Source organism: Eptatretus burgeri, chromosome 3 (genome assembly GCF_056783735.1).
Source record: "Eptatretus burgeri isolate ZD-2024b chromosome 3, Ebu_testis_v1, whole genome shotgun sequence".
Classification (NCBI taxonomy): Eukaryota; Metazoa; Chordata; class Myxini; order Myxiniformes; family Myxinidae; genus Eptatretus; species Eptatretus burgeri.
The window spans coordinates 84,329,936-84,347,994 of record NC_140963.1 but is presented as its reverse complement, the minus strand read 5'-3'; the positions used below and the strand labels follow the sequence as shown (position 1 = coordinate 84,347,994).

The 18,059-nt window shown below is 42.0% G+C and overlaps 1 protein-coding gene across 1 annotated transcript in view; it reads left to right on the top strand.

Annotated features, from left to right (window-relative positions):
- LOC147030338 (uncharacterized) overlaps positions 1 to 3,175 on the top strand; it is a 145,331-nt gene extending 142,156 nt beyond the window's left edge. The window contains exon 7 of the mRNA XM_085872180.1: positions 1,867 to 3,175. Within this exon, the coding sequence (XP_085728306.1) occupies positions 1,867 to 1,910 (44 nt within the window). The 3' untranslated portion in view covers positions 1,911 to 3,175. The remainder of the gene's footprint in view (positions 1 to 1,866) is intronic.
- The last annotated feature ends 14,884 nt before the right edge of the window (positions 3,176 to 18,059 follow it).

Below are 18,059 nucleotides of genomic sequence, written 5' to 3'. Positions count from 1 at the left end.
CATATTTACAAATTGCTAAGCATTAAACCTAACTTTTTTCTGCTGTTTGGTTAATTATATTGAGTGAAGAAAAGATTCAGGAATGTGCCTAAATTGTCACTTCATTGAGTGCATCAACAATAATTACGATAAAGCACGAATCATTGAATGCCTGATCTTCACTGTGTACCTCGCCAATCGCAGGCCAAGCCAGCCTTTCCCAATCAACTGTTTCGTTGGAGTGCTTGCTTGGGTGCCTAAACTTTGTGGGATCACTTTTTTTTTACCACGATACACCTTACTGGAAGAAGGAGGAAGGGGAAGGGTTGGGATGGGAGAAGGGATGGGGTGGGGTGGGGGCCCAGAGAGAGGGGAGGGGGGAGGAAAGAGGAGGGAGGGGAAGGGGTGAGAGGCGGCGGAAGTCTGAAGGGGGTGGGGTGGGAGGAGGGAGGGGAAGGGGTAAGGTGGGGTGGGGTGGGAGTCAGGAGGGAAGGGTGGGAGAAGGGACATTATGTTGCCTGGCAATGGGTACCTTTGCTAGTGTGGGAATAATGTAGTAGTAGTAGTAGTAGTAGTAGTGGTAGTAGTAGTAGTAGTAGTAGTAGTAGTAGTAGTAGTAGTAGAATTAGTAGTAGTCGTACTATTTCAACTGGAAGCTACACAATCAACTTTGGAAATGGCTTCCACGTCTCAAAGCTGTGACAGACTTAAAAATTGTTTTTGTCTCACAGTACTCCACTCTCCCCATTTATGAAATTATAATCACTAAACATGAGAAAAACAACCGAAAAAATGCTTGTGAATGATGATGTCATCGGTAGCCATAAATAAGCTGCTAGTCAGATACTTCGAACTTGACGTTCAATGCTGACAAGCCACACATTGACTGCCTTTCCACAAGTCAATCAAACTATCCAATCCTTTTCTCTGAACAGCCACTGAAAGAGGTGCAGTCCCTGGAACCCCCTGACCTCATTGTCTGCCATAACATTTTGTGGGAAGATCACAACACTCAGTTTGTAAGGGCCAGTCACCATGTGGGTATTCACCATCGTAGCAAGATATTCCTGAGCCACACAGAGCTCATCACTGTGTACAAGGCTTTCATGCAGAGCTCCATGGAGTATGGCTCCCCACTCTGGGTTGGTGTTCCAGCTTCCCATCTTTCTCCTCTTGAGGCAGTCAAAAACAAGGCCTTCCACACCATTGTAATGTAAAGACAGGAGGTACATACCAAGAGGCTATCACTCACCCAACATCGTCAGGTTAGCAGGTTCTTTATTTTATACAAAATTGCATCTAGCGTTGTTCCTTCTGCCTTCTCTTACTTCTGCCCATCCCAGTTGCACATGTTTCTGAAGAAACCTTCACCTGCTCACAGAAAGTTCAGACTGGTTGCGCACATGCACTTATTTGTCCCCCTATTCTCCCGATTGTGGAATCGTCTCCCTGTATCTGTTGTCTCATCCTCCTCACGTCAGTCTTTCAAATGCACTTCCCATCACAACCTCACCCACGCACATCCACGATCTCAACACACACTGATTCTTTCTCATTTTTGTCCTCTCCAGGCCAATGTTACTTGTGTTTGCATTATTCCTGCTTTTCTTCACGTGTATATCCCATCCTCCATTCCGTTTGGTAATTTGTGAAACCACTATCCTTTGGTGTTTAGCTCCTCCATGAGCCTAAATCCTTGTGTAGAAAAATTAAGTTCACTTGAAATCATCAGAGAGATTTGTATGTTTAATCGGCTTTCATTCAACAATTCTAAGATTCTATTCAATTGAATTTTTGGGCTGAAATACAGGGTGTTTCAAAAGATTGATACAAATTTGACTTCCTGCCATTTCTTTGTTTTTTGACCTATACCGTTTTGCTTTTCAGGGTTTGGTGGTGTTATCGTGGTATTTGTTCCCTGGGATTTCTAGCTCTGCCGCTCAACGATGCCATTGACAGTGAAGCAGAGGACAAAAGTGGTGGCTCTATGGTATGAGAGTAAATCATATGTCGACATCCACCGGAGGATCTGTCAGGAATACAACCTCAGAACACATGATGGACCCACAAATTGTGCCATTTAACATATTGTGAAACATTTTGAGCACAAGAGTACAGTGCAGAGCCAGAGCAAGGGCAACAGTGGCAGGCCAGCATCAGTAGCCAAGAGCCAGGCCAGCATCAGTAACCAAGAGCCAAGCCAACATCGATGCTGTGTGGGATTTTGCAGTGGACAGTCCCAAGAAGTCCCACCACCGGTGCTCATGGGAGCCAGGCATCAAACCAACATCAGTCTGGTGTATCCTCATGAAGGAACTGAAGCTTTTCCCATACATCATCTCTATTAGGCATAAACTGAGTCAAGATGACATGAGAAGGAGACTTGATATGTGCAATTGGCTCAGAGACGGGATGGAGTGGTACCCAAAATGGATCAACCTGATCTGGTTCGGTGATGAAGCCCATTTCCACTTGAACGGTGCCATCAACAACCACAACAACATTTTCTGAGGGGCAGAACTACCTGAGGAGATTACTGAGAGGTACCTGAAAGGGCCTATGGTCATACGCTTCTGCGCCTTCATTGCCAGATGGGGAACGCGAGGGCCTTCCTGATTTGAGAATGACTACAGCAGGACAGTGACGATCAACAGTGAGCGCTACCAGGCCGTGCTCCAAAGTTCCATAATGATCTAGCCCAAAATATCACCCCACCTCAGCATGACCTGGTTTATGCAGGATGGTGCACCCCAACATACAGCTGGTGACACCATCACTTTCCTGCAGCATGCTCTTCAGAAACTGCCTTGTTTGTTGTCCTGGGTACTGCTCATGACTGGGCACCTCATAGCCCAGACTTGAACCCTCTGGACTACTGGTTCTGGAGGGCTGCCAAGGGCTCTGTCTCTGCCAACCGCCCTGCCACACTGGATGACCTGAAGCAGGAGATATCAGACTACCTCCAGGCAATGCCACAGGAGACCTACAGGAAAGTTGGACAGAACTTTGGAGTCAGGATCAATGCCTGTCTGAACTGCAGAAGGGCACATATTGAGAACGAAAATTGCAAAGATTTTGCGTGAATGCCAATTTCAGACCTTGGGCTCTCACTAACTCTCGCAGTGACTTTCTGCAATAGCAATCAGTGATAGAAAATACCTTGTCATAAGCTTTCAATAAATGTTTGATTCACGTTCCTGAGGTTTCTGTTTCTTTGTAAATAAACATTTAAAGTTGCATCACTCTTTTTGAAGCACCCTGTACATTTTCATATTTAGGGATGATGGGAGGTATTTTCATTTGGCTGCATGCTCACCATTGAGCCGTCTCTTGCAAGTTCGATCTTTAACTGTTTGGATATATCTAAAATTACCATTCTGCTGAATCGCAGAGGATGCCATTCTGTATATTGGGACGTAACATCGGCTGTTTATCGTCCGCAGTTAGGTTGTGGATATTTATGATCACACTGTACATTTGAAAAAACTTCGCCATTGTGTGCCGGTACTCTGTCCATATTCTCTGTTTTGGGTTGGCTGTTGAATTCGTACTAGGTGTAGTAGGATGTGGAGTGCTAGCGTGTGTATTTTCCACATGCTTGATTAGCCAAGTGGCCCACTTCTGTGTCTCAGTTTCCTTGTGCTGTATTATTGATGATGTAAATGTGCGTAGCTATTTAAATTTTATTGAGTGGAGTAAAGCAGGTTGGGGAATGGGGGCATTCAGGAACTGATTAATATGGGACCAATTTTGCTTGATGCAGGAATGTCAAACCTGTTCTTTAATTACATATTCATAAGATAATAGCTCCCTCCTGCCCGTTTAAAAGCTTCGAGCTCACCAGAACACTGCAACTCCCACAAAAAACAGAGATTTGATGGTCCCAACGAGGAACACGAAACCACCAGTTAAAGGAAATGCTGAACTAATTGTAAAACCTGCAACCGTAGCAACACTAAAACTTAAAACTTAGAACTTAAAAATGAAATGCAAACACTCAACGCAACAGTAAAATAATGCTAATGTTGAACGAACAGTGAAATGCAAAAAATAATTTTTACTTCTCGTCTTTGAAAAGAAAAAATAAGCAGCATTAACTAGGAAAATCAATTTCAGTGGGATTTCCTTGTAATTTGGATGATGACAGCCATATCTCGTCTTTGATGGTCTGTGACGAGATGTGGAGCATCGTGTGCTAAACTTCTTCAAAACCACTCTTCGTCTCTCACTGCCACTCTTCCACTCTTAGTCTTCCACTCTTAGTCTTCCACTATCTTAATCTTCTACTTCTACTCTTACTCTCTTACTTCTCTACTCCTACTCTTACTCTCTAACTCTTCGACTCTGACTCTTACTCTCTTACTCTTCTACTTCTTCTGTTACTCTCTAACACTTCTTCTCCTACTCTCGTACTCTTCTCATCCTACTCTCTTACTCTCCTACTCTTCTACTCCGACTCTCCTACTATTCTACTCTTCTACTCATACTCTCTTACTCTTCTAATCCTACTCTCTTACTCTCCTACTCTTCTACTCCGACTCTCCTACTCTTCTACTCTTCTACTCTTACTCTCTTACTCTTCTAATCCTACTCTCTTACTCTCTTACTCTTCTACTCCTACTCTTACTCTTCTTCTCCTACTCTCATGCTCTTCTAATCCTACTCTCTTACTCTCCTACTCCTAATTTCCTTCTACTCCTACTCTCTTACTCTCTTACTCTTCTACTCTGACTCTCTTACTCTCTTACTCTTCTACTCCTACTCTCTTACTCTTCTACTCCTACTCTCTTACTCTTCTACTCCTACTATCTTACTCTCTTACTCTTTTACTCTGACTCTTACTCTTCTACTCCTACTATCTTACTCTTCTACTCCTACTATCTTACTCTCTTACTTTTCCACTCCTACTCTCTTATTCTTCTACTTCTACTCTCTGATATTCTACTCCGACTCTCTTACTCTTCTACTCCTACTCTCTTACTTACATGCTTACAGTCTTGCTCTTTTAGTCTTAATCTCTTCCTCTTCCTCTTCCTCTCACTATTTTACTCTTGCCCAAGGTCAGAGGGAATGGAATATCTGATGGAATCCTTGTGTTGTTTTAAACAAAGTAATTGTATGTTTGGCTTGTCTTTTTGAGCATATTCCTTGAGTAATTTGAACTGGAAACATTGAGACAAATGATAGAACTATTGGCAAAGCATAAAAGCCTCCATAAGGGAGTTTCATAATTGAGGCTGTAATTGAAGAATAGTATTGTAACAGCTCGAAGAAAGTGACACGGGGATACAGGCTCTGAGGAACAAAAGGGGAGAGATAGGAGCATGAGCCACACTTCAAATCTAAGTGATATTTTCTGCATACAATTTCTGATAATCAGGTCATCAGAAGGAACATTTGGAAAGAAATCTGTGGTGAATAAGAAGACTGAGTATAACAGATCATAAACAAAGGCAAAACCATTTAATTAGACATAGGACAAACAGGTGGTGGATATTGTGGCACCTCATTGTTGATAGTGTTTCCACCAAACTTTGCAGGCTTTCATATGCAAGTTGAGTTGATGTAGAATATGTTGTTGGACGTGTTTCGTGCAAGTATGAATCAAGTAGAGAATACAGCTTGAGGATATTTTTCACCAGAAGAAGATTGAATAATGGATTGTCATCCAACAGCAGGAAAGACTGAACTCCGATTGCAGCATCAGAGCAGTCAGATCTCTCTGGTTGTTCAAAGAATGAGTGCATTGGAGTATATAAAGAGCAGACAGACAGGGGCTTAGTGCAGGCCTTTGGGTGAAGAGCAGGCTTTGCACAAGGGTGAAATCAAACAAGGAACCTCCACAACAACTGGTACAAGATGGAGAGTTTTGCTCTTTTTCACATCTCATTAGCAGTTTAAATTAAAGATGGTGTGCCTGTTTATATTCTTCTGGAAATAAGGCTCATGGGGGAGCTTGCTTTGTGGGTGTTTAAGACCTTCTGGTGTGCCAGTGCCGGTTGGATTTCAAGTTGACCAGCCTTCCTCATTAGCACCCTGACGGCTTACAAGCTGCGAGAGCCTTTGGCTCCAATACGTAATCCTCGAATTGGGAATGAATGAATGGACCATGCATTCCCACACGGCACACCGATACCAAATCAACCTTGTAAAGCACAACAATAATATTGGACATCAATATAAAACATACCTTTTGTGCAGCTCCGTGCCTGTGTAATAAATTAGTCGTTAGTCTTTGGTACAAATGATGGTAAAATGGCTTTTCCTCCGGCAGCATGGAAGGCATCCAAGATAGTTTGCAGGTGCATAATGCAAACACGCAGAGTTCATTAAAAGGGTCGGTGTACACACTAGCTCACAATGCTCTAATTACTGCGAGGTTTTTACTCACTCTCGTGGACTCGATTTGCAAAACAGAGGCAGCCAAGAGTGTGAAGCTAGGGAATGGGCAGGTGAACCGGAAAAGTTATTTTTCTTCTCGCAGACGCTTTTTAATTGTAATCAGCATATTCTTTATCACACCCTAAAAACAATCAACTCTTGGAATAGATCTGAACCATGAGGATAATTCAGTATGGATATGGAAACCGTTCTCCAATCCCCCTTTTTCCACCACCTCCATATTCTCATCTACTTCTAAGCACTTATACCTCTAAGATGACACTTCTCTCCCACCCTTCTGCAATTCACCTGCACTTAGCTACACACCTCTAATCTATTTACTCACTGCTGTAGTTTGTGACGCATTTAAAAAGATAAATCTATCTGGCGATCTTTGTCCACCTGAAAGAATTGTTTTGCTCATAAGTTTTAGTGGATAGCAGAGCAATATGAAACACTTTAAAAGAACGTTTCTAATTCCAGTCCGCCCTAAGCTAAATGGGGTGTTTCTGTCAACGACTTATTAATTTATATGGTAATGCCATGATCCACTAAATCCAAAGTGAAATACAATGTCATGAAACCGCCCAAAGGTATACTTGATAAGTATTTTCAATGGGCACAAATTCCTTGGGTCCATATTCCCTACGGGTCCACATTACTTACCCTGTTCGCCTCTCGACATTATGCTGAGAATGGGATACGACAAGGCTTGATAGTCCGAATGACCTTTTCCTATGTCTGCAGTGGTTTTCAAAATTACTTTTTGCATAATCCTATGACACCAGGCACAAGTGACATTTAATCCAACACACCTAAAGGTTTTTTCTGTCCTCATGCAACCGAGGAAGGTCTGAGGGCATTTATTTCGGTATTTTGTATAATGAGTAGGTGCCAAGGGAAGGGGGATGTGTGTTGAGGTATTACCTATTTTTGTAATGTATTACCTGTTTTTACTTACATACTTATTCCAGGTCTCAACGACCTTTGCAGCAAAAGGTCAAATTGACTGGGATTCAGAAAAATGAACAGCGCGTGCCGGTTTCCATCACCAAGAGAAATTTCATTCGGGAATGGCGAGGCGTGCACACCATTGTGTTTCCAACTCCGGAGCGAGCTCTGCTTCACTGTCCCTTAAACCCCAAACGGCAGCGAAAAATAACTATCGGACCGACATTGGGGCTACAGCATCCCCCTCTTGCCATACCTCCCATCCCCCTCCATGCCCTGTTCCCACCATCCTCCCGCAAGGGAGATGAAAACCCAACGGCGGGCAGTCGAGAGCGATGGGTTATGCTCTTCGTGCTTCTCCACAGCCCTAATCTGCCGCTATCTTCACCCCGAGCTCAAACAGGCCCCAGCAGAAGCTGTGGCTAAAAAGCAAGAGGGGAATGTATTTCTACCGAGTCTGACAAACCGCGATGCACAGCCTGTAAATCCCCTCCCAGCACTACATATTCTCGATGACATCGCATCATGCTGTTTTTAATCACTATGTCTGTTTGCCTTCCACCGATTGTCCAAACTGTTGTTTCCAACCCAATAGAAGAGGCTTCATGAGAGAATGCTTGGGGTGATCTTGATTTAACTGTACAACGGTCTTCGCTTTGATAGTTACCTGTTACAGAAGCAATGTAACATCGCAAAACACTTTTTATTCCATAAATATAAGTCAATGGGATGCCGTTCGTAAAATGATGCAAATGAGCTAATTCGGGTTCTTCCACGTCCTCTCAAACATTGCAATGTGGACTCGTCTGCATGAATACCATATGGTTCCAAAAATGAATATTTCATCGCAAATGAAAATTGAGATTCCTGCATTGCTCACATCCTCAAAGTAATGCAGGTGACCTTGCGAGCCAGACAAACTCAGTCGTATAAGCAACGTCTTGCTGTAGAATCTTTGTAATAACGAGAGGTTGTATAATAACAAGAAATCCTTTATCACAATGTCACCTGTAATGTGCTTTATACACCGGCACTTCATACGATAGCTTGGTTAGCTTGGCACTCGGTGTGTACTCATTTGTTTTGTCTCAACAGCAAATGTTCACTCTTTCCAGGAAAATGGGCACAAACAACAAAACTGTTCACCATACTTGAATCTGATAATAATCAAGTCAAAACCCCAAAGGGATAGAATTGAAGTCTCTCTGAGTGTTCTTCTACTCTTTTATTATCCCATGCACTTGAAGCGAAAAGTGGGGTTAAGCAACATTGGTTCACTTCGGTCTGTCTGTCTACAATCGTCAGTTTATGATCGAGGAACAATTTCATTTCAATTGAATGTTATATTTTGAGCACGAATCGTAAAACTAACCTCTGTAGTTAAGCAGTACTTTGGCTTTGTATTCGTCCCAATCGCACATGTGCAGAGAGGAGTGAGATGTTTTTTTTCATCTTTCTCTCTGCTGTCTGTCAGTCAAACAAATTTGAGAATCGTTCCAAACAGGAAAATTACTGTTTTTTAAGGATGTCAGAAAGGACACAAACAACAGGCATGAACAACTGTAAGTAACGGATTAAATATGGTGGTGTATAAGACACTGCATCAACGGTGGTAAAACCTCTGATTTATTTTTTTTCGACGACCTTTAAAATCGTTATTTTATTTCCAATGAATAATATACTTGAGCACTGTAGAACACAATTAGCCTTTTCGTACTTTCAAACCCCTTCAGTTTAACAGCATTTAGACAAAATATTATGGCATTTTACATCATCATGACCAATCAAATTTGGTGCTCAGAGGCCTCCAATCACTATCTCTCTGTTTCTGCGAAAATTCCAGCAACCATGTCCTTGTTTGTCAAGACAGTGTGGGGTAATGTGTTGGATGAACTCTCTAGTTCTTTCTTCCTCACTTCTCTTTCCTCTTCTTTTGCTTCTTATTCTCTCTTTTATTTTACCATTCTCTCAGCAGTTGCATAACTAATTGTCTTCCAGGTAACAAGTCTAATGGGTGAACTCTGACCATAATTTGCTTTACTACCTTTTATTTTATCAACCAATTATGACTTTTTAAATGCAAATTGGGTTGTTGATGTGATTTTGTAACTTTTTCATTTCACATTCAACGTTTACATGCAGGTTTATTTCAGATTCATTTCTGAAATGTGATGCGATTGTAGATATCTGCCTATCTATAAGTTGGGGGAAAGGGAGGGGGGGAGGCGGGGCGTTCAACATTTTCGTGGAACGAGATATTGACACAAGTACAAGAAACGCAAGAATAAACAACTTATTTTATGCCTCCACTGATGAAGTCCATGTTTTCAGGTTGTCACTCTGTCCGTCCATCAATATGTCGAGCCATGCTAATTAACCTCCGCCATCGAAGATGGATGGAGGTTACTGTTTTCACCCCTTTCTGTTTGTTTGTTTGTTTCTTTGTTTGTTTGTGAACAGTATTACTGAAAAACTCCTCGACGGATTTCGACAAAACTTGGTGGGGGGGGGGGGTTAGGTATGATCCAAGGATCATGCCATTAGATTTTGGACTTGATCCCCCCCCACAACAAAAAATTAGAGAATTTGTTTTTTGCATTTCTACATGTTTTAAGTGATTTCCAACCCCCCCCCCAAAAAAAAATTGTTGGAGAAAATTTTTTTTGCAACTTTTCAACAAAATTTCGATTTTTTTTTTTTGCATTTCTACATGTTTTAAGTGATTTCAAACCCCCCCCCCCCACCAAAAAAAATGCTGGAGAAAAGAACTATAACTGTCAGCATTGTTGACATATTTAATGAATAAGATATAAGGTTCACTTGAGTGATCCAGCAGTATTGGCGGCGGAGGTTTTGCACTCTTCCGAGTGCTCCCCCTGTAGTTTTCCCTGTTTTGTCTGCAATGGCTTATCTGATTGACATGAAGTTTTCACCATAGGTGCAAATGCTCATGTGGAATGTTTTAATAATTATGACATCATAGTTCACATGGTGTGGCAGCCATGTTGGAAAAACTTTGGACTTCTGTATCTCTGAAACTGCACCAAGGAAAAAATTGAAACTTGGCCCATGTGAGGTACTCTTCATGGGGAATAAGTGTGGTTTTTTGATGATGTCATAGGTGGCTTTGTTGCGACGTCATAATTGCATATGTCGAATGCTTTATCTGATCAGTATGACATTTTGGGGGGGATCAACTAGGGCTAAATTGTACGTGGGGAAAGAATGATGACATCATCGGTCACGTGGTTCAGCAGCCATATTTTTTTACGTAAAAATCTTCTCTGAAATGGCTAAATAGATTGCGGCAAATTTTACCAGCATGATCGCCTATCCATGAGGACACATTTTATCCACCTCGGATGTCATAGGTCACATGGTTTGGCAGCTATGATTTTTTGAAGAATATACCTTTAAAAATGTTCTCCAGAACAGGTTGACAGATCGAGGGGAAACTTCACCCACATGTTTCCCAAGCCTTGGGGATACCAGGTTGTTCACAAATAATTAATAGGTCAGATGGTCTGACAGCCATATTGGATTGAATGAAAATCTTTTATAAATCCTTTGTCTTGAAGAACTTCGTCAATCGACATGAAACGTCACAATTATGATCTCGTAATCATGGGGAATATGTTTTAAATTTCAACCAGGTCAGATGCTTGGTCTGGCAGCTAGAATTATTTAATATTTTAAATCTGGATTCAGGTATTTAAATCAAACTTGGTGCAAGTATGTATAATAATGGATAATGTGGGCAGAGGCATATCTGGTGATATCGAAGAGTGACCGAGTTTTCAATATCCATTCGTATACATATAGCAAGCAAGAAAATATTATCTGTCTTCATCTGTCTAAGAGCATGTACCATGCATGCTGCTGAAGCAGGCTCATGTAAAAGGATGGAATTTGTTCAGGGTGACATCGATACCTCACCCAATGCTCCTCAAAAGACACAATCAGGTCTTTAATGTAACCCATTAATGCGAGCAGATGGGACATCTGGATTTACATCCATCGAAGGAATGACACTTTGTGATGCAACACCCTGCATGTGAAGCACCTATCCAACAGTGTGGAGTCGAGTCACGAATCAAAACCTTGCTCAACAGCTCAAAGGTAAGTGTGCTCGATCTGCATCATCCTGTCTGACTATCTCACTCACTATGTATGCCTATATATTGAAAAAGGATAATTAAAAAGTCACCTATTTCTGCACGAATGTTGGATTTTTTGGGTATATTTTGGGAAATATCAATTTTGGGAAATGGAGAAAAGAACGGAACTCCAAATGCAGGACAGACTGGGAAAATTTGAGACAAAATTGGTGGCTCAATTTGGGGAAATGGAGAAAACAATGGAATACCAAATGCAGGACAAACTGCGAGGATTCGAGACGAAATTGATGGCTCAATTTGGGGAAATTGAGAAAAGAACGGAACACCAAATGGAGGACAGACTGGAAGGATTTGAGACGAAATTGGTGGCTCAATTTGGGGAAATGGAGAAAACAATGGAACACCAAATGGAGGACAAACTGGGAGGATTCGAGACAAAATTGGTGGCTCAATTTGGGGAAATGGAGAAAAGAACGGAACACCAAATGCAGGACAAACTGCGAGGATTCGAGACGAAATTGGTGCCTCAATTTGGGGAAATGGAGAAAAGAATGGAACACCAAATGGAGGACAAACTGGGAGGATTTGAGACGAAATTGGTGGCTCAATTTGGGGAAATGGAGAAAAGAACAGAACACCAAATGGAGGACAAACTGGGAAAATTTGAGGCGAAATTGGAGACTGAATTTCAGCAAAGACAGGAAGAATTGGCATTGAAAATAGAAGAGGGTAAACCCCAGACTGTCCAAATGGGGGAAAAGTTGGAAGAAGAAATTGGGTCCACAAATATTTGAATTGACAAAGTAAATGAGGACCTGGAAGGCTATCACACCCGTGTGGATGCCATAATGCTATGGCAGGTAGAGGAATTGGAATTTTGTAAGTGCCAGGGTGGTGGTTTATTGCAAAAGTTGTACACTCATGAAACAGAACCATAGCTGGTGTTAGCTGTTAAAGGCTTATGGGAGCCACAATTGAATGGGGGAAAGAATGGATGAGATGTTACAGGAGCAGTTGAACACTTGAGACAATACCATCAAGGGAGAGGTGATGGAATAAATTGTTTCTGTTCGCCTCAATGGTAACGTTGATGGTTCTGTTGAGACCATGCTTGGACTCACTGACTCCTATGAAATTAAACTGGACTTGCTACACTTTGACATTAGGGATATTACAGGACAGGGTCGAGCAGATTTGGCAGAGCCAATGTTTGAGCCACTTGCAGGACATGTAGAGGAGGAGAGTTGTAGCAACGGTAGCTTCCTGTTGGTTGAGCGGTAGGCTCATCTTGAATTAGACGAGAGTGAGTCAAGTGCAGGCTTTGAAGAGAAATATGTCCACATTTGCATCTTGGGCAAGGTGTTTTGGGCAACACAAGGTGCCATCACCATCTGGAATGTAGGCACTCTCTCCTTTTCCAGCAACTCTGTTCTCAGCTGGAAATTCTGCAATTTTCTGCACAAGCTTTTGTGCAGTGGGCACCACAATGTTCTGCAGGATTCCTCACTTCCAGTTGCTCGGCTGGGGAGTTTGGTCAGATGTGGAACCACCGTCACGACCGTTGTGGTTGGCTTGTAGCCATCTACATGATGTTGAACATAAAGAAAGTTTCCTGCCACATTGGGCGGCTGGTTTTTCCATCTAGCTTGGCAGTGATGGATGGAGGAGTTTGGTGCTGTGGGAGAGAGTGGCATGGGTGCTGTCTTTCAGCTGATAGTGGAGCTGTTCGCCTGGATGGACGGTGAGCTTAGCCGTTTTGAAGCAGGTCTGCATCTTTGGATCTTCCGCGTGCTATTTCTATGACACAGATTGGACGGTGCCATCTGGCACCTCTCACCCAGGTCGTGCCAGATCCGAGTCTCCGTATCTCCCATCCCACGGAGGTGCAACTGTAGTGCGATGGAGAGCAGGGGCCTGAAACAAGGGAATCTGTGCTGGCTGAGCATGTGAGTCCAGTAGTGACTTTAATGGCATGTGTACCCCCTTTACTTACTCCCTAGTCCCTTTACAGTACCCCCATCCTTTTACTAGCAGACAGCAGCTGCCTCTCTCTCTCTCTCTCTCTCTCTCTCTCTCTCTCTCTCTCTCTCTCTCTCTCTCTCTGAGATCTAAAAAAGGATTATACACTGGTCTGATAAATGGAACATACCCTTCAATCCTGGAAAATCTCACAGTAGTCTTGTGACTTAGCTCCATTTTTGAGTGAGATTATGACATGTTGGATTAAAGCACCAAGCTTGGTACATTTACTGTACACAACATATATAAACATATCCCGGGGGGGGGGGGGGTGGGGTCCGGCCTGGGTGACCTCCTTCTCACAAAATCCAATATGGCGTCCAAGATGGCCATCAAACATACAAATGCAGTCTCTCTGCTTGTATTTGTTGGAGAATGTCCATTAAAATGACTAATGTTATGTTTATGTGGCCATTAACTTCAAATATTGACAGCATATTAAATCCCTTCACACAATAATTACTCTAAAAATGTGTAAATGTGTCAAAAATAATTGTTGCGGATAGTACTGAGTCGATCCACTCTCCCATCAAGAAAAATCAACTGCCACTCTTCAAGCGACTACATTCTAAAACCAAATCCAAGACTAAAGAGCAGACAGACAATCTTTAGAGTGACTATCGTCTCTTCAGCCAGCTATTCATATCTTGTCAGGTGTGCCAAGGCAACTTGGCACAGTTTTTTTTTCCCCATGAAAACCACCCATGGCCTCCATCTTTGTCCCTACCTGGTAAACGTAAACGCTGACTTCCTAGTTGTAAATCAGAGTTACTAGACTGTTTGGTCCGAGTATCGACCTTAATGCTCATCAGTTTGATGCCAAAGTATTTGATACGGCCGCTGTTGTGCATGCGCTGCCAAAACGATGCATCAATTTTTGGAGACTGCAGTGCTTTGGTTTTCTTACCCTGGATACAGAGGCAATTTAATAATTGCTCAAGAATCAATGTGGTTTGGGACATGCACAAGTCAGGTAGTCTCAAGGAAGTCACTCGAGACAAGAGAGGGTAGGGAGCGAGAAAGAAGGTATCACACAAAACAAAGCTACCCATAAACTTTGATTCCTTTCGACGGGACTCCAAGAATAAGGAAGAACTATTCGGCCTTCCAACTGAGGAGGTGGCTGTGTGTGACTACCAAGCTGATAAAGAGGTCTATATCACCTTTGGCCACTCAATTGTCTCAAAGGGCATCAGTGACCCAATGCCAGAAGTCGACCATGAGGAAGCTGACTCAAGAATTCGTCTTCATGTACATGATGCCTTGTGAAAGGGTGCAACTAATATCATGGTCAGTACAGTGAACACGGATGTTGTGCCAATCCTGGTGGGAATATTCTTTGAATTGATAACTCACCATCCTGCTCTCCAGCTTTGGGTGGCATGTGGCAAAGGGAAACACTTCAGATGTTATCACATCAACTCCATCTGTCAAGAGATCAGCGAAGGCAAATCATGAGTGCTTCCATTTTTCCATGCCTTCACAGGCTCAGTCGCAACATCACAGTTTGGAGGAAGAGGAAAGAAATCATCATAGAAGGCATTGAAGGCATACCCTTCTGTCACAAAAGGGTATCTCTTCCCTATGCAGCATCCTTTCAAGCCACTGGAAGCCAAATCAGAGGCATTTGCAGTGATAGAAAGATTCACATGCATCCTCTATGATAGCACCTCAGTACTTGACAACGAGAATGACCTGAGTCAAGAGCTCTTTTCTCAAAGTAAATGAGTGAAATTAATACAAAATCTACCACCAACACAGGATGTTCTTGTTCAACACACTAACCAAAGCATCTACCAAGCCAGTATCTGGTTAATGAGCTTGATGTCATAGTACAATGTCCTGACTCCAGAAACGTTCAGCATAACAAAAACAGTGGACACCTGGCAGCCAATGAGGATGATGCTACCAGAAGCAACAGAAAGTTGCAGAGAGTTAATCAAGTGCGGATGTAAGATCGAGCCCGAGTGCACGAAGAAATTGAGATCTGTTGATACGCTCAGCTTGAATGCACAGCACTTTGCCAATGCAGTGGAACCTATCGACACTGAATGTGGTAGGCATCAGATGCCCTGTGCACAAACAAAAAGGTTTTGGTGCAGGTACGTTAATATTTTGTGAATAAATTTTTTGATTTCGGAATTGTTTGAGTGCATGACACATACTCCACCATTCCCAATACCCCACAAGGGGGTTGATGTGCTGTAAGTTACAATCTACGTGGGAGTATCTTTTCTATGAAGTCCCTCTCTTGGGACCTATTTTCTCTTCCCTAATATCAGAACAGCTTTTTGGTAGTTTCAGAGGTTCACACAAACTTATATAATAATAATAATAATCCCATTCCCATATGTATACCAGTAGATAGCCAGTATATCATGACGAACATCCATATTGGGAAGTAAATTCCTACATCTGTGTAATTTTTGCCTCCAATTGGGTGGCCATCTTGAATTCTGATGTAATCAGTTCGTCTTGGCTATTTGAAGTATTCATTTTTAGATCCTCGTGGAGGATGTTACTCACATTGTTGTTCTTCATCTTCTTCTTGTGCACTTTTTTGTTTCACAGCCTACAGTTTTCATCGAAACTTCCTGAAACTTGGCATATATGTATGATACATCACTATGACGACATATCAATTTTTATGACGTCATTCCTATTTTTTGACATTTTTTGTTTCACAACCCAGAGTTTTCATCGGATCTTCATGAAACTTGCCATGTATATGCAGAAAGCTCACGCGCAGGCAGTAACTATCTCCGATTTTGGAAATTCTTCCTAGAAAAAAAAGTTGACGTCATAATATCGCCGCTAATGGAAATCGCCGATACCATTATCTCCGAAACTAGGCAAGCTGTTTGAATTTTGTTGGCGGGAATCAAGCCGGGCATTAGCACAGATAATTTATCGCAAACCTGATACATCACAATGACGTCATATTCATTTTTATGACGTCATCATTAAGAGGACGAGGATCTTCGTTCATTTGAGCTTGTTTAACTCCTTATCACCAAAAACCAAATATATATATATATATATATATATATATATATATATATATATATATATATATATATACACATATACACACACACACAGTGACTATAGAAAGTGTACACCCCCCTTCAATATTTTCACCTTTTCTTGCCTTATAGCTGGGAAAAAGGATCGACAAAATGGACAAGTTGTGTGTGTGTGTGTGTGTGTGTGTGTGTGTGTGTGTGTGTGTGTGTGTGTGTGTGTGTGTGTGTGTGTGTCTGTGTGTGTGTGTGTGTGTGTGTGTGTGTGTGTGTGTGTGTGTGTGTGTGTGTGTGTGTGTGTCTGTGTGTTTAAGAAGTTATACTGAAGCTTTCTGATATGGAATGTGACAAATCAAAATTATCATCATGATCGACTGAGTTGATTAGGCTAATTAACTACAAAGAATCTGGCAGAATTCTCATGTTTTAAATGCACACCATGTTGAGCTGTGTCGAGCAGCTGAAGAGGTGCTTCCAAAGCATGGCATTCTGTTTACAAAATAAATAACAAATACAATGATAACATTGTAACAAAGCATATATTAACAAAATATTAAATATATTAACAGTATTAACAACAATAATCATAGTCCTATCATTTGGTAGTAATTATAACGAATGAATAACCCCCACCCTGGTCCAAGCACTTCTGGGTCTGGTGAAAGGCAAGTTAATTCTCCAGCAATATAGGTGGCAGGAATGCTACATGGCCGTGAATTGGCCCACTAGTTCTGTTAAAGAGATTATGTCTGGTTTATGGCTGTGGCATGGATTGAGAGATCTGTAAGATTGGAGCAAAGGCCTCCGATGTTTGAGGTCCACACAATTTGGGACCATGGAGGAGGAGCTGAGAGAGAGAGAGAGAGAGAGAGAGAGAGAGAGAGAGAGAGAGAGAGAGAGAGAGAGAGAGAGAGAGAGAGAGACAGACAGACAGACAGACAGACAGACAGACAGACAGACAGACAGACAGACAGACAGACAGACAGACAGGGATGGATGGATGGGGAGAGGGAGGGATTGGGTGGGGGAAGGTGGGCAAGGGTGGGACAAGGGGGAAGCAGATAGGAGGAGGGTGCTGAACTGGAGGGGTTTGACACCATTAATGGATGTGAAGGGAACTTGATTATGGTGTGCTCATAACCTTTGCAAAATTTACTTCTCAGGATTCCAAAACTGGACATTAGGAGGGAGACTTCTTGGGAGGGGGTGGAAGAAATGTTTTCCTTTGAAGGAACAGAGGAAAGTGGAGCTGGAGGTACGAGAGGGAGGTGGATGAACTAAGCGTTTCGGAGTGAAAATGTTTTGGAAAAACAAGCGCTGTGGAAAAGAAGAAGAGGAAGACATTATGAAGAAGAAGAAGAAGAAGAAGAAGAAGAAGAAGAAGAAGAAGAAGAAGAAGAAGAAGAAGAAGAAGAAGAAGAAGAAGAAGAAGAAGAAGAAGAAGAAGAAGAAGAAGAAGGCATACGTTGTTCCTGTTGGAGTAGTAAGGAGAGACATTTTAAATTTAATTTTTTTGAAGCGTTTTTAAAAAAATGGTATTAAGAGGTTTCAAAGGAAGAAATGTTTCATTTAATGAAGATTCAGTTTG